This window comes from Canis aureus, chromosome 19 (assembly GCF_053574225.1).
Source record: "Canis aureus isolate CA01 chromosome 19, VMU_Caureus_v.1.0, whole genome shotgun sequence".
Taxonomy (NCBI): Eukaryota; Metazoa; Chordata; class Mammalia; order Carnivora; family Canidae; genus Canis; species Canis aureus.
In genome coordinates, this window is record NC_135629.1 from 34,332,359 (window position 1) to 34,353,364 (window position 21,006).

The 21,006-nt window shown below is 45.4% G+C and overlaps 1 protein-coding gene across 2 annotated transcripts in view; it reads left to right on the plus strand.

Moving 5' to 3' along the window:
• The first annotated feature begins 452 nt into the window (after window positions 1-452).
• Window positions 453-21,006, plus strand: part of IL17RD (interleukin 17 receptor D) — a 69,241-nt gene continuing 48,687 nt past the window's right edge. The window contains exon 1 of one of the 2 annotated variants that reach the window (XM_077858438.1): window positions 453-672. In XM_077858438.1, coding sequence (XP_077714564.1) covers window positions 547-672 — 126 coding nt within the window. In that variant the 5' untranslated portion in view covers window positions 453-546. The remainder of the gene's footprint in view (window positions 673-21,006) is intronic. The other variant, XM_077858437.1, reaches the window with a different exon arrangement.

Sequence of the window (21,006 nt, forward strand, 5' to 3'; positions counted from 1 at the left end):
GTTATTCCAGTTTACAGGGAGCAGGGACAGTAATGTGGAGAGGGCAAGTCATTTGTTTGAGGTCTCAGCGAGGATTTAACTAACCACTACATTACCCTAACTTTTCTGTTAGGGTCATCCTCCCTGTGCAATTGGGAGGATTCAAGAAGAGGCCTGGCCAATAGTAGATGTTGATTAAAATATTATTAGAGCCATTATCATTATATTCTTTGTGTTTTCCCGAGTTTTTGCGGGCAGCAGGCATCACTTGGATAAATGTCAGGTGAGGGGGGCAAAAACCGCGGCTGGGGCCTCTCAGTGGAAACTCGGGGTGTGGCCATGGGGGTGGGGGCGGCTGCAGGGCGGGGCGGGGCGGGGCGGGGCCAGGCCGCGGGAGTCGGGTTGGGGGCGGGGCCCGGGGAGAAGGGGCAGGGCGCGGGCCGGCGGCGCATGCTCCGTGGTGCGGCCAGCTCCGCGGCGGCCGCGGGCGCCACCGCCCACTTGGGGCTGGCCAGAGGCAGGCAGCCGGGGTGCGGAGTCAGGGTAGGGCTGGGCGCGCGCACGGCCATGGCCCCGTGGCTGCAGCTCTGCTCCGTCTTCTTCACGGTCAACGCCTGCCTCAACGGTTCGCAGCTGGCCGTGGCCGCGGGCGGCTCCAGCAGAGCGCGGGGCGCCGACACCTGCGGCTGGAGGGTAAGGAGAAACTTCTCGCCATCCCCCGAAGCGTGGCGGGCGCGGTGCGCACAGGTGCTCGCGGGCACCCGAGCCGGTGCCGACTTGCTGCCCTGCGCCGAGTCAGCGGCGGGGCTGGGATCCCCGCTGCCCTCGCCCTTCTTCCTCCCTCCCGGGGCGCGCGTCCGACGCCCCCGCCGGGATGAAAGGGGCCGCCCGACCCCCGGCTTTGTGTTGTTAATGAGGCGCGGCCCCTGGCCGGGGTCTGGCTCCCGGAGGGCGGGCGAGAGAAGGGCGCCCCACCCTTTGTTCCCGGACGCGTACCTCCTTCACCCCGGGGCTGGGATGCTCGGAACTGTCGGGCCTGGGGGCGCTTTGGAGCAGGAGTGTGTGTGGGGGGCGGGTTCTTCCCCTACCTCGGGTCCAGAACTCTGTAGAGGCCCGGGACTGCCAGAGAGGGGACCTGGAGCGCTGGGGAGGGATGCGCCCCCTCTCGTGGCCGCATTGTTCCTTCTGGGCTGGGCCGTCTTACCCCACTTTCACCCCACCTCCGACTCCTGCCTTGCTGGAAAACTTTGCTCCCCGTTCAGCCCTTCGTCTAGGGAATGGTCTCACGGATGACCTACACCCCCTCTCCCCGGCCCCAGCTTGACTTGCGGATATTTTTCTAGGCCAAAGGAAGGCATGAGTTTGTCGCCTCGGTCAGGTGCCCCCGAGGAGACTGGAGAGGCGCAGATGTAGTTTTCTTGCTGTAACGGAGCACTTCGACGCTGTCCGGGTGGTGGGGAGTTGGGCAGGGAGCGATGTGCGCGGGGATGCTGCTGTCCCCGGTCCCCACCGGTCCCCACCAGGGTTCCTGGGCTTGGAACCCACACTACATCTGTCTGCCTCACATCTCCTACCCAACTCAGGGCAGCCAGGCGTCAGGTTACTCAAGCTCCTTAGACTTGTGGAGAGGATGTGGGCTTTGCACTCAGGCAGCCACGGACATGACCTTGGCTCTTCTGGGCTCTGGTTTCTTCACCTGGAAAATGGGAATTAAAAGGGGACTTCCTAATTATCCCAGTACTGTTGCGCTGAGAGATGGGTCATTTACTTAGAACAACTCTGACACACCTGGGATATTCTGCATGGCCTCAGTGCAGTCAAGGCCTAGGACCTAGTACTTTCTTAGAGTCTCAGGCTAGTGCTTCCCGCTACCTTGTCCCACATTCAGAGAAGCACAGTGCAGAAGACCAGGTATGAGTCAGGCAGCTGGGATGTCTTCAAACTTGATAGCCATAACACACCCTCCCACCAACCCCATAGTGCATATAACCTTCCTGTTTGAGTAAAACATCATATTTTCTTATTTTGTCTTATTTAGTAAAATAACTATTAATTTTTAAGATAGCAAGTTTTCCCCAATTTTTAGATCAAGAAGTTTTCCTTAAGGCTATCTCATATTGACTTATTAATCCTGCTAAACTTTTTGGATCTAAATGGATATTTCAGCTTTTGAGTAACTGTGAGAGCATTACATGCATTTCATTCTGAGTTTTCATCTGACAGCATAGGTGGGTCAGTCCAAATTGCTATTTTTCTGCAGTTGTCTAGGTGGCTTCATGCATCTGTGTACAAAGCTTGTGAAGTTTTAATGGTTTGGGTATAATAGTGACCCAAAGGAGCCAAGGTGGTGGTTTTGTTCTCTATGCCTATGGGTATGTGTTCATTTCCTCTAACTGCACCCCTGCCCCAAATTAATGGTGGCCTCTGCCCCAGGAGCCTCACACTCAGGCTGACCTTTCTCCCACCACAACTCTTAATTGGGGGTGACCTTCTAAACAGCTTTTACTTTGGTCCCACTAATTCTCTCCTTGGGTCATTTTCATCCCTTCTTGAATGAGTATGGAAGCCGCCTCCCAGATTCCACATTCTTCTCAACCCAATACATGACTCCTTCTTTCCTCGACTTGCCTTTTGGTGCATATGATGGAGCCACCAGCTCTCTTCAACCCCTCCTGCCCATCTGCCTTGCATACCCACCTTTCCAGCCTGCTCCCTAACTTTTGGGCCCTTTGTGCTGTTGAGGCATGTTTTCTCTGCTCCTAGGATGCCTTTTCCTCCCCGTGAGCACCTTCTGCTTGTCCTAAGCCTCAGCTTGGGTGATACCACCTTCCGGGAAGCCCTCCCTGAATGTCATTCTCTTTGCCTTCTCAACCAGGTCCTTGCACTTAGTTCTCACCAGACTACATTGTCAATATTTGTTCACATCTGTGTCTAGGACAGGTTTCTTTAGCCAGGCACTTAACCTCGTCTTGGTGGCCTCTGAGCCTGGAACCCTGTAATTCTTGGCTGAGCCCAATTAGACCCTGCAGCCTTCCTGCTAAATCCTGTATTAAGTGATGATTTTTAGGAAGTGGGTGGAGAGATGAGATCACTGAGTTCCAGTGTCCTCTACACAGCAGGCTTTTGCACATGCTGTTCTGTCTTCATTCCTTCTCTTTACACCTCAGCCTCCCTTCTCTGCTCCAGCAGCACTTCTTGCAGGAAGCCTTCCCTGCTCCCATCTCCCTACATATGTTCTTCCAAAAGTTCTGTCAGAGGACTGGCCAGTGAACACTGGTGTACAATGATTTGGGCATTTGATTCATGTCAGAGTCCCCTACCAGATGATGGGTATTCAGCTCATAGATGTTGGTCTGTGTTCTAAGGTTGCTTACAGTCTAGTTGGGGCCATGCAGGCATAAAAAGAAGGGTCAATATGTGTGAATCAAACAGGAGACAGCTTCCTGTGGGTCTAAGGTCACATGGAACCTGACAGGAGGACAACAGGGTGTGGGATCTGGGTGCTGCAGAGGAACTGAGCCAATGACCCCCTTGATCTCCAGGGAGCGTTTGTTCCAGAAACTCTTGCCCTTGCAGCAGTGTGTATTTTCCCAGGACTCGCAAGGTGACTGCAGCCAGCTAACCTTCAGCAGCATTTCTAACACACCCTTTGGGGAGGCTCTCTTAGGAGCTGGCCTGGTTTAAGTGGTCAGATTTCACAACCTTCCTATTATTAGTGGGGCAATTAAGGGGCTGATACCATCTTGAACACAGCTCAGTGTTTTAGAAATGAGTTGTGGGCACACTTCCTCAACTACTTAAAAAAAAAAAATCTCTTAGGGCCCTTGCCAGGTAAAGTTGCTCTTGGAGTAATAAATACAATTTTCCCAAAGCAGTAACAATTTCTTTTTGTTTTTTGTTTTTTTTTTTGTTTTGTTTTTTTAGCAGTAACAATTTCTAAAACCGGTCCTCACACTGGGTCTTAACTTTTGCTTCTTGATGGTGGAATTGTTTTATGTTGGGTAACTTTATATCAATCAGTTGTGCTGAGGTTTTTTTTTTTTTCCCCCTCTTGCCTTGCTAGTTGTTTGAAAAACATCGATGGAACAAAGAATTAGGCATCGGCTCCCACAGGTTTTTATTTAGTGACAGTTTCCTGCAGAGGGAACAAAAATGCCTTCCTATCTAAATGGGGTACATCTTCTTTAGTCTTTTATCTCTGAAACAAATGTCTACCCTGCAAAAAGCCTGCTCCTCCAGGAATTCAGGAAGCCAGAATGCTGGCATCGTCTTTACAATGAAGTGCAAGTTTCCCATTTAAGGCAAATACTTCATCTCAAAAGGTAGGAAGGAATAGGGTGGTACTTGGAAAAGAAGAAGTTCCAGCTGGTTAAAATTTAGGTCCTGATAAAAGTCCAATCCAAGAACTCTCCTTGGCTGTGGGCCCAGGCATGTTTATTTGATTCTGAATTGGATGCGTTTTCATTCACTTGCAGCTCATGGCTCCCTAGCCTGCATCTGGTCTGCCTGTCTTGTGGCCATGTCTTCCATGTTATACATGCTCTTGTGTCTCTTATAGAATTCTTGGTTAAAAAATGACTCAGCCCTGGTTGACACATTTTTCAGAGAGACATTTTTATAAGAACTGCGATGCTTTCCTGCAGCCTGTTTTGCCATGTTAATTGGGAATCCTCTTGGCCAGGGTCCATCTCTCTTGAACAGCCCTCCCTTCTCTCCCCTCCCCCATCCATCCCACCGAACCTCCCCCCCCCCCCCCAGCCCCTGCAGTGCCTGGGGCATTGTGCTAGTTGTATTAACAAGGGGATACAGCTGGGTGAATGAGACCGGCAAGTAAGTACCGGCTGTGGACCCTTTCCCCTTTCCCGCTGAACACAATTTCTCAAAGTCTAGGGCTTCCAGTATCAGGATTGCCTTGGGAGCTTGTTAAAATGCAGATTCAAGGCTAATGCGACCAGAATGGGAGTGCGATGGGGGTTCAGGAATTGGCATTTTAACAAATTCCTCTGATGCTCTCTCAATGATGAGAGCCGTTGCTTTAGGAGACAGGACTTCCCCAGGCCAGAGAAGTGGGGAGAAGCCACATTCTAAACATTTAAAATCAGAGTTTGACTTTAAATTATTTTCCTGGACTTACAGAGGAAGTGGAGACTTTGTCAGAGCCCTGACCAGTGAAAGGGGTCAGGCTGGCTGAGGGGATCCCGGAGAGCCAGCTGGGCAGGGCATCCTGGTTTGGGTGGATGCCTTTAGCCTGGGGTTGAAGAGGAGGCCGGGAGTGAAGGCGACCCTGACGCTTCCATGGGTTCCTCCCCAGAACAGCTGGGCTTGTCTGGAAAACAGTCTCAGGAAAGAGGAGAGTAGCATCCAAATCATATTCTCTGCAGTTCAAACCTTACAGAGTCCCTACAAAGGAAAGAACTGCTAATGCTTTTGTAAGTCTTCATTTTAAGTTATTTTTCATGCTTCATTTGGCCTAAAATGTGTGTGTGTGTGTTTAAGCTTTTAGACCCTCTTTTCCCCTCATCGGTCCCGGAGCTTTTCACATACCATGCCCAGCAGATGTCTGCTGCTGCTGGGGCCACCCCATCAGCAATTAATTGTATCTTTTCGTTTCTCATTGCCCCTTGTGTCTGCCTCTGATAGATGGGCTTTTAGGCTTCTGAAAGCTTGCAACCCCCCCCCCCCCATTTGTAAGAGTATAGGCTGAGGGAGGGGGCTCCAGTATCCCTAGAAGCTTGACAGGTTGGGGTGAGGGGCAGTACCCTTGGAGGAGACTTTTCTCCTGAATTTTACCCTGGCAGTGGAGACCTTGTCTGTTTCACATCTCCCCCAAATTTGGAGGTCTCCTGTCCTCAGCAAGCTCTGGGGGCCTGTCTGTGCTGGGGCCAGAGGCCCCAACTCCCAGCAGCCTGACTTGCTCGTCCGGTGGGAGGCAATGTCCTCCTGGGCAGTGTTTGTCTTGGCTGCTGGGACATTCTGAATGGTCCTGACACACGATTAGGTGACTGATGGCCCCACAACACATTGTCTCCTCCAGGGCCCGGGGCCTTTGAAGCTCTTCCCTGTGGGAAGTAAAGAGACTATTTGCTCTATTAAAATGCCTTGGAATTTCCTCTGTTTAACCACAGGCCACTTCCTCTCTGCCACTCTAAACCCGGCAGGGCCACTGGCTGATTGAAAAGACACAAGCCCAGGAATGAGCACATCCTATTGAAACAGATAGTCTTACTGCAGATTAAAAGCTGGGACAAATCTCTAAGAAACCAAATCTAAGGGGAAATCCTAGAGGTGGCTCCTTATCTTGCTCAAAATTTCGCTTGTTGATGTAATTCACACTTGAAGCGCCAGTGCATCATAGGGTACTTTTTTTTTTTTTTTTAAGACAGGAAATCTACATTGTAACCAAATTAGTGTGTTATATTTACATGTGGCAAGTTAAAGTCGTACAATAAGTGGATTTCTCACTGTTAAGTTGGAAAGTCTTTATTATCTGGGAAGAGCATGGTGTCTGTTCATAGAAAACCATACCATGCTTATGCTCTATTTGCAGACTCTCTGCTGGTGCTGGTTTCATGAGCTCAGAAGTCCCAAGTAATGAGTTTGTAGCCTAAATAATGCCAAGAGTATCTCTGGGGAGGCTGTTCCTCACTGTTTCCCAAGCAGTATCTTGGGAAAGTTTAATAACACCAGGCGTGAAACTAAAAATTACCTAAGTAACAAACACCAAACATTTAAGCCCTGTCTGTACCGTGTTTTTGTGATGGGACCTAAAAAAGGAATGACTACCTGGTTTCTAATGGAGACTATTATTTTAACATTTACAACTCCATTGTTCAAAGCATCTGTGATAAAAACGGCTTCCCTTTTCTTTGGTTCCTTGTTTGAAAATGTTGGGGGAAGGTGGATGTAGCTAATTAAGGCTACAACATTTAAAGGGGGGACTTAATAGGTACCAGCTGTCCTCAACAAATCACTGAGTGGATGACAAAATAAAGATGTGATGTGAACACACATGTAATTCTCTTCTAAAACGGAAGTTGGCCTATAAATTGTCTGATTTAATAGCATGAATGGAAACTACCTCCATTAAAAAAAACTGCGCGTTTAAGAAGCATTTGTTTCTAGTGCTAAAATGTCTTATTTGCATAAGGCTGGTACCTTAAAGAGTTGAAAGGGCAGTAGATGGCAAGTATTATTGGAAATTTAATAAATTATAATTTTATTGTGTGTTCCTCATTCCAAACCTGAACATTAATCATGAGGCTTTTTCATTAAAATTACTACATTGTAGGGAAGTTTGCTTGAATGTATCAGAAATATCCTATAAAACTGAAGCAGCAACTTTGAAAGGGAATGGAAATTGATAGCATTTATTAAGTGTTCCAATGGATATTTAGATTTTACACATTAAATGAATGCTTTAGATGAATCCTTCTGAAATCATAGGGGATTAGACTTTAAATATAACCTTTTTAGATTTGAAAAGTACTTTATTTCCTTAAAAACTAGGAGTTTTTCCAAGTGTTCTGTTTTGTCAGTTTTGTAGAATGACCCCCCCCCCCACCTTCAACCCAGCCCCCATTGAATGGTAACCCTTTAGAAAATGCTGGCTATGGCCCCAGACTTCTGGTCTGAGATGGGGATAGAGGGAGGGTTTCCTTGGAATGAAGAAGTGCATTTTCCTGAGATAGGCCATATGGTTTAAAAACCCTTTCTCCATGATTCTATTTTGTCCAGGTGATTTCTGGTTTCTTCTCTCCTGAAATTAGCCCCCCCCCCCCTTTTACCAGAGGAAAATGCAATGTAATCCAGACCAATGCATGAGCAGTCAGCCCTAGCAAGTGTGGGCTCTGCTGAGTGACAGTTTATCACTGCCTTTCTCTGGAGTGGGCACATTGGCTCTGGGTGGGGCATGGGCACTCACATGGTTAGGATTTATTTAACTGCTTAATATCTGAAGTTCAAGAAGACTAATCTGGAGTGAAGAGGTAAGACATGTTTTTTTTGAGCAGCTACACTGTGTCAAGTCTTGGTGTGGTTCTGTAGTTACTTAGATTTTGCAGGGAAAAGACAAAGATGGTAGGACCATCTGGCTCCCCACCCAGCTGAGGCTGTAAGAAAAAGGGATAGGGGCTCAGAGACATGGACATGCAGAAAGGATTCCAAGGTACAGGGAACTCTGTCCTCTCTCTACCTCCCCACTCCTTCCAGAAAACATGAACCACAGTTCCTGCTGCTCCTCATCCTAGAACAGTCCACCTATGCAGTTGCCAGTGTGAGAATCAGGGTAACGATGTGTCAGTGGCTGTGGCACTGTTTGACATCTTTGGAAATCTGGCTTTTTATTAGCCCATGTCGTGTGGTTCCCAGTAATTTTGGCTTCTTTGTCTGCCTTAGTTTCCTCTGCTTTGGAGGAGGCTCACCTTTGTCTGTGAGGCTTCTCCACATCTTGCTCCCCCTTCCCCAGTCTCCCCATGTGAATTTCACCTGTGCCAGAAAACCCTACATTTAGTAACGTCAGACTCATCCCATCATGACTCCAGATCTAGTGAGAATGCATCCAGCCTTTTGCAGTTATGCGTTGAAGAAGCAGCAGAAACTTGACTTGTTCATGAAGAAGAAACTTAATTTGGATGGTTCAGAGGGGCTTAGAAGAAGGGAATGGATGGCCAAAGAAGGCACCCCCCCCCACCCCCCTGCAAATGGAACCAGGAGGTGGGGGATCCTTTGAAAGAAATGTGTGGCAGAAAGAAAGACGTGGTAAGTTGGGGGAGGGTAGTTCATTTGACAGGGTGAGGACAGGAAGGCTGAGGATGTAGGTTGGGACTGGATTACAGGGTGCCATGAGTTTTGCCCGTGTGCACCTGTCAGGAACCATGAGGCTTGACAGGTTTCTCCAGCGGATGAATGGTTTAATAAGAGTAACCCTCAGTGGCCATTTCTTCATTCACTGAGTGTTCGGAGCTTTCTATGTGCTGGGCCCGATTTCTGGAGCTTAGATTGTAGCATGGAAATAACAAGGACAACAGAATAGTGATGTGACCACCCTATTTGAAATAGCAACCTGCCCTCTTTTCCTCACTTTGTTTTTCTCCACAGAACTTTTCACCATGAGACACACATGGTGTTTTCTTGTCTGTCTCCTCCACTGTTGTGTCAACTGCATGAGAGCAGAGCCTGTATCTGTTTTGCTCTCTGCCACATCAGGAAATCTGGAGCGGGCATATTGTAGGTTATTCCCTGCATGTTCCTTGAATGACCAAGTGCTCTGCAGGAAATTATAGTTGGTGATGAGAATGATGGTGGCACATGCAGATGATCTCAGGTGGTGAGGTGCTGAGGTGACATGGAAGACGAGCAGTAGTCCTATAGATATCCTCTGAACTTCTAGGTTTTCTTATGTTTTCACAGCATTAGTGCATCATGTGGCATTAGGTGCTCAGAGTTAGCATAAAATATGCTCCAGCTATTCACATCATAGATTACTGGCACCAAGTGTCCACCTTGGTCACTGCTGGGCTGCAGGATGTTCCAGGGGATGACTGAGGTGGTGATTGGGCTGGTAATGGATGGAGATCAATACCAGAGACATAGACATGGAGGAAGAATTCCAAGATCCAGGGAACTCTGTCCCTATACTTTGTAAAGTGTTGCTTCAAGAGGGGATGTTTGGGCTGTACAGTTTGCACTGTGGATAAAAAAAATGTAAAAAAGTTACTGTCCAGTGCTAACCAAGCATCCTGGTTTTTGGACTTTATGAAATAATTCCCATTCCCTAGCAGCAGCTGCCAGCTGGTATGAAAACTTTGTCTTTTTAACAGAGGTACGGGTCTCATTTTGTTTCATCCCTTCTGGTTGTGAACACATTTTATTTTCTGAAGTCACTAGACGGTCCATCCAGAATCAAAGATGCTCTTTGCCTTCTTTCCAGGGCTGTGGGTTTGCTGGCCAGCTGTGGTAATGAGTTTTTGCCTGGCTTTGATTTTCATGGCTTGCCTCCCTGTGGGAGGAACTAGATATTTCTGATCTTACCTCTGCTCATATTCAGATCCAGCCAAGCAGTCAGTGACTTCCCGGGCTTTTTTGTGGGAGACTGTGGGAAAGGTCCTGGTTGGCTGGCTATGAATTAATGAAATCCTTAGAAGGCTTCACTAAAGATAGCTCCTGTGGTTTAAAAAAATAGCATTGCCTTTTTAATTTGAGAAAGAGGTCATGGAGTTTTACCAAAATTAAGCAGAGAAAAATGTAACATCTGGTTGTGCTGCCCAAAGGCTGCTTCAGGGCAGTGGAGCCGTGGGTTCCCAGTGTTGGACTCGCCCAAGGTGACATTCACCCCCCATCCCTCATAAGGCTGCTCTGGACATGCTGCCTCTCTCATTGTTCTCCTCCCTGGGTTTTGAAGTCCTCAAGAGACAGAAATTCTACCCCCACATCTTTTCACTTGAGCACATTTCCCATTTACTGAGCTTTCTTCCTTTTACTTAAAGGGTCGCACTTTTTTTTTTTTTTAAGTGCATAGTTTTTGAGTTGGTCAAGACTAGTGTAATTATTGCTTTTATCTCATTAAAGAAAGATGAGGGTGGATAATGGGGGGAGACTTTGGGCGGAAGGGGGGTTTTAAAGAGCTGTTCTAAAAAGTTTTTAAATTAGTAGGCTTTTTGACATGAGGAGAAAGAGAATGATAAATTGCAGGAGAAGAGTTTTAGGGAAAGGCATAAAGTGGCTTTTAAAGGACCTATGACTGTTTTAAAAGCAGAAACATGAATGTCTTAAATGTCTGCTGTGTGTACATCTCCACCTCCCCTTGCCCAGTTAAGTGAATAAGTCCTATTATTATGTTTTTTTAAATTTTATTTTTTATCTTAGATCTATGTTATATAAAGACTATGTAATTTTCCTTTAAAAACCATTATTCATATTTTGGACATATATTTTCTGAAACTAATTAGGAAGATGAAATTTTTGCTACGGAGCACCCTCCTCCCCACTCTTGCCAAGCCCAGCAGGCGGCCGCCGGTTACTGCTATCTGGGCTTCTCTTTACTGTACTTTCTCTCCCATATTTTGGATTCTGAAAATTTTTAAGCCTATAGAAAAATTGAAAAAACAGTAAAATGAACACCTATTTACCCTTTGCCTAGAGTTACCAGTTGCTTGCCACACGTATGTCAGCTGTCTCACAGTCCTTCGTGATTTCTTTCTGAATCACATTCTAGGATTCAGACAAGGATTACTCTTACATAGATCACTTGTACAGAGACATCATGTCTCTTCCATCTCCTCTACTTGAGGACAGCTCTTCCACCCATTTCTTTGTTTTGTTTTGTTTTGTTTTAAGATTTTATTTATTTATTCATGAGAGAGAGAGAGGCAGAGGGAGAAGTAGGCTCCCTGCGGGGAGCCCGAGGTGGGACTCGATCCTGGGTCTCCAGGCCCAGGCCCTGGGCTGAAGGCAGCGCTAAACCGCTGAGCCACCCGGGGTGCCCTTTTTCTTTGGTCTTTTATAACATACATGTTTGAAGAGTCAGGGTCACTTGTGGTGTAGACGGTGCCACAAGTTAGATTTCTGAGTGTTTCCTCACGACTAGGATCAAGTTAAATATTTTGGCCAGATCCCTTAAAAGGTGATATTGTGCCGTTGCGTATTAGATTATCAGTAGGTAACAAATATGGATGCAGTTTCAGCGATGAGCAAAATTGGTTTTTCTTTGAAATTGTTGCACATGGAGACCTTGCCAGTGGTTTAATCCAGCTGAGTCTTAGGTTGTCTTTTCTAAAAAAGCGATGCTTTACATTAAGGCTACCTTTTTACTGGGAATCCAAAGCACGGGGCGTCATGTGCTATCCTGTAATATAATCTCCTCTCTTAAAAATGATTTGAAATGAATTGTGCTCTCAAAATTAGGACTGTGGTGTCTCAGAATGTTGAAGGCTTTTGCTATTCACACGGGCTGGTTGCAAACAGTTGTAGGTGTCGCCCTCAGCGACTAGGAACAAGTGCCTATTACAACCTCTGCTTGGCCGGGGCAGGTTTACGGTTGAGTGCATCCTCGCACCACAATTCAGTCATGACTTTCCTTTGTGCTAAGAAAACATTGAACTTTATTTCCAGTAAAGGCCACTCCACTCAAAACATATCCTCGAAGTCAGTTTCCAGCCTTTTGGTTCTGTGATCGCCTGTTGCCTAAATTATTTTAGTAGAGTCCCTGCAGACAGTTCCATTACTTTAACCTGTATTGCTATCGTCCGTCCAATTACGGGGCTTTTCTTTTCTTTGCCCTTACCCCAGAGGTGAGTAAGGGCGTGTAAAGTCAAAGACGTGTAAAGTTAATATTGGTTATTTTTTCAAAGTAAGTTAAAACGTCAAAAAGTGTCCGGTTGTTATTCTTGCAGGGTCCAGGAAGGCGGCCCAGACGAACCCTCCCTCTTTTATTCATGAGGCCGGGCGGGCGGGCCTGTGCGGCTGGCGTTGGCGTTTGTTCGCCCTCGGCCGGCCCCCTCCCCTGCTGGCCGTGAAATGTCATGCCGAGATGGAATAGTGGGACATTCAGCACGCAGAGAATGGGCCGCAGAGGCGCACCTTTGCTTTTCATTTTCTTTTCTGGCACCGGGTCCCAGGTCCCCTCCTTGGCCTGACCGTGAAAGGCCAGAAAGCAGCAGTCTGGAGGCTGGCAGGGATGCGGTGCCGCCCAGCCCCGCAGCGGCCCCTGTGCTGGAATGTGCTGGACACAAAGGCCCGGCCAGCCTGTGCCTCAGGAGGGGGTTGCCTTTGCTTAGGCTCCTTTGCCCTGGTCACAGGGGAGAGAGTTCTTGTTTCCATGGCTGTGCCGCCGTCGGTTTCGGTGGGAGAGGGGGTGCAGAGTGCTTTTGGTTTTCAGAAATCACTTGGGGCTCACCATTTCTGTGCAGAGGGAGGCCCTGGAGCTGAGTGCTGAGGCCGCCGCGAGACTCCTTCGGCCCTGATGTGGTCTTTGGATAAAGAGAAATCAGGCAGCATTTGCTTAGCAGGCCTAGAATTCGATTCAGAGCAGTAGTTCTCAATTGGGGGTGATTTGGGGGTTCCCTGGAGACATTTTTCATTGTCACAACTGGGAAGGGGTTTTGCTACTGGCTTTTTGTGGGTAGGGGCCAGGGATGCTGCTAAACACCCTGAAATGCGTGAGCCGGCCTTCCCCAATAAAGACTTATCTGGCCCAAAGTGTCAATAGTGTTGAGGTTGACAGACCTTGATTTAGAGGTCCCATTTTAGCATTTGAATTTCTCAGCTCACTTAGCCTCATAACACTTTGCAACTTCCTTTCTGTTTAACAGAAGCTGTTGGTTCTATTAATCTGCATTCAGGATGAATTTCCATTAAACTCTCCAAGACATGATTAAACTATTGTGGTGCTCCTTGAAGATATGCCCTGAATGCAACTACTATTTTAAATGCAAAAGACGATTTTTTTTTTTTGCCATAATTTGATCAAAGTAGCATAACCTGTGCCTCTGTTTTTGTTACTCACTGATGGTCTGTGGATAACATTACATTTTTTCAGCATGAAACCCAACACTTCAAATCCCTAAAGCAGTCTCAAATTTATGGTTAATAAAAGCATTTATTGTACTGGATGTCATCTGTTATATCACTCTGGGGCTAGAAACTGGCAAGCAGTGGACAGGAAATATTTTCATTTCAAATCGCTTCAATCTTATGGTCTAGGGGCAAAAGTGTCTGATTTCAGGAAAGCCACGGTGAATAGCATAGTAATGAATGCATTTTTAGTTGATTAAGCAGGCATTCTCTCCCTTTCAAACAGTCTTCTCTCTTTGGTTTGGTGGGGCTAAATAAACACGTGATGTTAAATGATAGTATTTCTTGTGTTGGCCATACTTTTCCTTTGATCATCTGAAACTTTTCAAAGTGTTTTCCAGGAATCCTCAGTAGAATTGAAGAAGCTGGAGAGAATGGCTAAACTCAAGTGTTGACCCTCTTTGTAAATTGTTTACTTTCTGAGCAGAGGAGGTTTTTTAAGATGTTGTTGACTCTTCCGAATTCCCCTTTAAAAATGGAATTTGGTACCTTGCCCTTGGGATCATGCGTTTAGGAGGAAAAAATTTTTGATTTTTTTTTTTTTTTTTGTTTTGGTTGCAATTTTATTGTACTTTGTGTCCTGATTTCCCACATCTGGCAGGTAAACAGTCAGGGTGAGGAGAATTCCAATCTGAAGGCGGCCCTGTGTGGTGATGATGTATCTAGGACAGGGTGCCTTTCGTCCTGGCTGCTCAGTGCCTTCTGTATTACCTAAATCATTGCGGGAAGCCTGGGTGACTCAGCGGTTGAGCGTCTGCCTTTGGCCCAGGGTGTGATCCCGGGGTCCCAGGATCGAGTCCCACATCAGGCTCCCTCCATGGAGCCTGCTTCTCCTTCTGCCTATGTCTCTGCATCTCTCTCTCTCTGTGTCTCTCATGAATAAATAAATAAAATCTAAAAAAAAAAAAAAAAAAAAGAAAGCACCATGTTGCTTATATTAAAAAAAAAAAAAATCATTGCTTCCCAGAGAGCCTCGGAGGTAGGCAGTTATTTCTGATGTGGTTCCTTTTTGCCAGATGAGGATTCCATGGCACAAAGAGCCAGGAAGGGATTAGGATGGCAGGCCACGTGATGCAAAGAGGCCTCTCTCTGCCAGAAACCAGAGTCACAGAGTTCTTACCCTGCCTGTGCCCCCCGGCAGCCGAGCCTGCCCTGCCTTCCGATCCCCCAGCCTGGGATGGAAATCTGCCATGTGCAGCAGAGCAGCTAATGGAGGTGGGAAGAGAGATACAGGGGAGCGCTTTGCAGATAATTAAATTAAACTAGGATTCGGCATTTACCCCAGAAGTTCCCTAGAGTCACCTGAGGAACATGGAGGGGTGGGGGTAGAGGGAGAGATTCCAGGCCTCCTCCCAGACCTGCTTAAGTGAGATTTCCAGGGGAAGGCCAGGAATCTGAGGTTTTGTTTTGTGTTTTGTTTTGTTTTAGAAAGCTTCCAGATCAATGGTTTTGGGGGATATATGCAGGGTTTGTTACAAAGGAGCTGTACAAGGAAATTTTGGAGGGTGATGGGATGGAACTGATTTGTATGCTGATTGTGATGGTGGATACACAAGGGTAGACATTGATATAAGTGTAAATTAATGGAAGTATCCATTTTACCGTGTCTTAAAAAAAAAACATGCCGCCCAGGTGAAACTGAGCTGTCACTTCAGTGTCCGATGAGGTGACAGATGGTTCCTGGTGACAGCTGGGAAGAGTTTTCCAGCTGTGAGAGAATGTCACCTGAAACTGCAGAGGCAGGTGGGCTGAAACCTTTCAGCTCAGTGCTGTCTAGTAGAACTTTCTGTGATGATAGACGTGTTCTTCCCTGTATGGGCAGAAATGTGGCTAGTGTAACCGAGGAACTGAATTTTAAATTTTACGCAAATTACTTTATGTTTAGGTAACTACACATGGCTGGAGGCTGCCATGTTGGACAGCTTATCCTTAGATGCAGACATGACCATATTTGGGGGCTTTGGGTCTGTGCCAGGTGCACAGGGGGCCCAGTGGTTCTTTATGCTTGATGGACTTTAGTAAGTCAATCCAAGTATAGGGCAAAACAGGAATGTAGACAGGATGTGTAGGTTGGTAAGGACAGAGAAAAAGGCACCTTGGAATGAAGACTGATGTGGGATCTGCCCAGGCAGAGGACACTCTTGCCGAACAGAGGAATCTGCTTTTCTTTCTCCAGTGCGGATCAGATAGCACTGACTTTGTCCCAGTTCCTCCCAGGACTTCCCAACCTTGTTCATCTTAAATGATGCAGCAGTTAATTTGGGTAGTCTTTAGTTGTGTCTCTGTTACCCTAATAACCCTATACCTCTCAGTTATATATGAAGCTGTTGGAGGGCCCAAGGGAGCCACATGCAAGACAGGGTCAGGGAATGTCTAGGACCTGGTTGGGGGTGTGCTGCCCACCCCTCTCCACCCTCCCCCTGCCAACCGTGAGAAAGTGTGATGAACCATTGTGGGCATGCCTTGCTCCTTTTCAGGCAAGGAGACCCCATAAAAACTGCATCTGGGGCGTAAACCTTCATATTGACTTATGTTCAGACACTCCTAAACTTTCTTCCTCCTTGGCCTTTGGATTTATGTTATCTTCAGTAGTGTTAACGTTTTCAAACGTGTTAGAAAAGAGTAAGATTCTGAAGAGTGGCCTTGTGGTAGTAGAGCAAACCAAATGGTGACAGAAAGAATGTTCCAATATGTAGACATACTAGGTCTTTTTTTTTTTTTTTAATTTTTATTTATTTATGATAGTTACAGAGAGAGAGAGAGGCAGAGACACAGGCAGAGGGAGAAGCAGGCTCCATGCACCGGGAGCCTGACGTGGGATTCGATCCCGGGTCTCCAGGATCGTGCCCTGGGCCAAAGGCAGGCACCAAACCGCTGCGCCACCCAGGGATCCCGACATACTAGGTCTTAAATAAATTTACTAAATGGCTAACAAATTTCATGAGATATGGGCTTGTAACTCAGGAGATTTTGTTACTCTGATTTAAACATAGGAATGCCTAGTGTGTCAACTATACTTCAATAAAAAAAAAGGTGCCAAAATGGGGGGGGGGGCCTTTGAAATTAGTGGAGCTATTCCTTTATTTTTATATGAAAACTTCACTTCTTTGGATCCAGAAGAGAAGGACATTCTGAATTATAACATCTTAAAGCAGGGCTTCCTTGTGTTGCTTTTACAAATTGGTGACTTAAAGCTAATGCAAAAGAAAGGGGTGGGAGTGCTAAATGAACATTAAATGTGTTTCTTCCTTTTTTTAAAAAAATAATTAATTAATTTTTTAAACATTTTATTTATTTATTCATGAGAGCCACAGGGAGAGAGAGAGGCAGAGACACAGGCAGAGGGAGAAACAGGCTCTATGCAGGGAGCCCGATGTGGGTGGGACTCGATCCTGGGACTCCAGGACCACACCCTGGGCCGAAGGCAGATGCTAAACCGCCGAGCCACCCAAGGATCCCCCAAATGTGGTTCTTCCACACTTGAACACACAGGTGCATGTTGCTACGGGGTTGGAATCACTGGATTTATTTTTTATGGTTATTTTTTTGGTTTAATTTTCTTTTTTTTGTTTTTAGTTTCAGGTGTCAAATTTAGTGATCACCCTGTGCTCATCCTAAGTGCACTCCTTATTCCCCATCACCTATTTCCCCCATCCCCTACCCACCTCCCTTCTGGTAACCATCAGTTTGTTCTCTGTAGTTAATAATCTGTTTTTTGACTTGCCTCCCCCCCACTATGTATGTTTTCTTAAATTCCACATGAGTGAAATCATATGGTATTTTGTCTCTCTCTGACTAACTTATTTCCATTTGTATAATATACTCTAGCTCCATCCATATCTTTGCAAATGGTAGGATTTCATTCTTTTTAATGGCTGAGTAATATTCCATTCTGTAGATATATCACATATTCTTTATCCTTTAGTCGATGGACATTTGGGCTGTTTCCATAATTTGGTTATTGTTGATAATGCTGCTATAAATATTGGGTGCATATATCTCTTTGAATTAGTTAAATTTGTTTTCTAAAGATATTTCCATACATTGACATAGTTCACAGACATGACACTTTTACTGGCCATGTAATATTTTCATGTGTGCACCCCTGTTCTTGGCCCTGAAACCCCACTGATGAAACATTTGGGCTATTTCCAACATATTGCTGTTATAAAGCTGCTTGGACATCTTCATGTGGATTGGTTTCCAGCCTGCCTCTTTGGCCATTTTGATTTGCTTACTTGGCATATATTCTCCCAAATGGAATTACCATGGCAAAACTTTTGTAGGTCTTATTGTGTGTTTGTTTGCCAGCTTGCCCTGTATAATGATGAAGAATTGTGTTTTGGGAAGAGGGAAAATTTGGTTTTCAAATCCCAGCTCTGCCATTTGCTCTTCTTTATTATGACCTTGGGCAAATTTCTTCATCTGTAAAATGGATTAGTAAGAGATTATTCCCCAGGATTATTTTGAGACTTAAATAAGATACTGTCTTTAAAATATTTTGCTCTGCAACTGGCCACATAGCAAGTGCTTAGTCATTGGTGGTAATCTATTATCAGATAATAATATTCCCATATTCATTTTCCCATATTCTAGAAAATATTGACATTTATAATTCTAATTCTTTTTTTAAAAAATATTTTATTTATTTATTCATGAGAGACACAGAAGGAGAGAGGAAGAGACTTAGGCAGAGGGAGAAGCAGGCTCCATTCAGGGAGCCCGACGTGGGACCCGATCCCAGAACTCCAGGAACATACCCTGAGCCAAAGGCAGAGGCTCAACCACTGAGCCACCCAGGCGTCCCTATAATTCTCATTCTTTATTATTTTGTTTATACCTTATACTTGTCTTATTCTGCATTTATTAGAGAAGGAATGAATATTTCTACCTGATGATTTACCTTCTGAGTAAGTTTTACTGCTTTTTAGTCTGATAGTTTTAAAGTGAGGTATGGATGAGATGTTGCTTAGTAGAGAGTATTAGGGAAGATGTTTAAGTGAATGAGGGCTTTAAAATAAGAATATTGATAGACTCTTTTGGACTTAATAGCATATTATGAAAATAGTTGAATTTTAGTATTATGGTGGGAATTCTATATGTATCAGTAATTTGGTTAGTAAATCTTTTCTTCATTTATATATTTTCCAAGGTCGATTTTGGATTGATCACACATTTCCTCATAAATATAAGTTAATCCTGTTTTATTGGAATTCTCACAATAAAAAAAAAAAAAAAAAAAGAATTCTCACAAATTCTGATTTGTGAAGCCACTGTTAGACTGTCTCATTTACCTCAGTGTGACATGCCAGATGAAGGCATCCCAGGCCAGCTGAGTGCGATTAGGACAGGGCATGTGACCCCACTCGGTTTATTTATAAAATAGGACAGACTAGAATTCTTAAGAATGTAACAGTTATTTTTATTATTTTTATTTATGATTTTTATTTTTTAAAAGATTTTATTTATTCATTCATGAGAGACATAGAGAAAGAGGCAGAAACCTAGGCAGAGGGAGAAGCAGGCTCCCCTGCAGGACTTGATCCCGGGACTCTGGGATCATGACATGAGCCAAAGGCAGACACTCAACCATTGAGCTACCCAGGCACCCTAACAGTTACTTTTATTGAGATAACTTGAACTTTTAACTCAGAGGGAGTAATTTTTCTATCATACCCATTCCATCTCCTTACTGAGTTTGGTCACTTTTGTTTCTACCTGGACTCTTGCCTCTTGCACACCTGGGTGTCTATTTTTGATCTCTCTAGAGAAAAGATACTAACTTATGGCCATTTTTGGCAGATCTTTCTCTAATACTATGAACTCTTTGTCCTCCATATAGGTTTTGAATTTTTAAAATATTCCAACATAGGAGTGCACTGATTGTGATGAGCACCAGTCATTGTATGAAGTATTGAATCCCTATATTGTACACCTGAAACTAATATTAACTGTGTTAACTAACCAAAATTTTATTTATTTTTTAAAAATATGGGGGCGCCTAGGTGGCTCAGTGGATTAAGCATCTGCCTTCAGCTCAGATCATGGTCCTGGGATCCAGCCTCATGTTGAGCTCTCTGCTCAGCGGGGAGCTTGCTTCTCCCTCTCCCTTTGCTGCTCACCATGCTCATGCTCTCTCACTCTCTTTCACATAAAGGTATAAATAAAATCTTTTTTTTTAAAGATTGATAAAGGGGAGAAAGAGAAGGAGAAGCAGAATCTCTGCTGAACAGGGAGCCCAATGGGGGGCTCGATCCCAGGACTCTGGGATCATGACCTGAGCCCAAGGCACATGCTTAACTGACTGAGATACCCAGGTGCCCCAACTACTGGAATTTAAATAAAAACTTAAAAAAAAAGAGAGGCAAGCCAAAAAAAGAAAATTCACACACAGATGACTTTATTTTTTACAGAATGTGCCCCATCACCTCTGCTGGTCATTGTCAGTTTGCCTGTGGGATTTATCAGAGGTGCCCAGGGGTATTCATCTGCTTTGGTCCTCTGCATTTCCTGTGTACTTGTCCGGTTTGTTCACATGGCCAGAGGTCCCTTTGTATCGCTTATTTTTTAACACTGCGCTACTGTTAATGATGGATTTCAATCCATTTAGTCTTCTGGGCCAGGAGCTTTTAGGGCCTAATCAATCACTGAATCCATAAACAAAGGCACTGCCTCAGACTCCCCATGAGCTCTGAATTACATTGGGGTGTTGACAGTCGTGGAGGTCTGAACCACTCTGTCAGCACCTGTCAGGGGAAGAGAGGATTCGGTATGCACTAGGTGGTGAGGTGGGGGGCAGGGGAAAGGCAGCCACAGATAAAAATTGATCAGAGATAAGAAATTGTTTGGCAGATAATCTACATGTGAGTAATTGCAGAGCTGAGAGATTAACTTTGTTGTTGTTGTTTCCCTTGTACCCCCGTTTGCACCAGGCTGTCTTATTAAGAACACTAAAGAGGTTAGCATTTGTGACACATAGACAACTTAGCTCCTCACCCCTGCTTTCCTTTGGAGTCCAGGAGCTGTCCTCCTGAGTGATTGCCACCTGCCCAGGTTGAGGTGGTGTTGCTTTAGTGGGTCCCAGATGAGGGTCCCTTGGATAACCTAAGAACATTTCAGGAAGAGCTCCATAAAAGCAACTTCTTTATCTCCACAAAAGTGAGTCTGGGCTACCCTCAACAGACTGGAGGATCTGGACTTAGCAATATATGGGTGGGTAGAGAGAGAAGATAAAAGCAGAGATGTGCTTTTTTTTTCTCTCTCTCTTTTTTTTTTTAAGATTTTATTTATTTATTCATGAGAGACACAGAGAGAGAGAGAAAGAGAGAGACAGAGACACAGGCAGAGGGAGAAGCAGGTTCCATGCAGGAAGCCCGATTCAGGACTCGATCCCGGGTCTCCAGGATCACCCCCTGGACTGAAGGCGGTGCTAAACCACTGAGCCACCCGAGCTGCCCA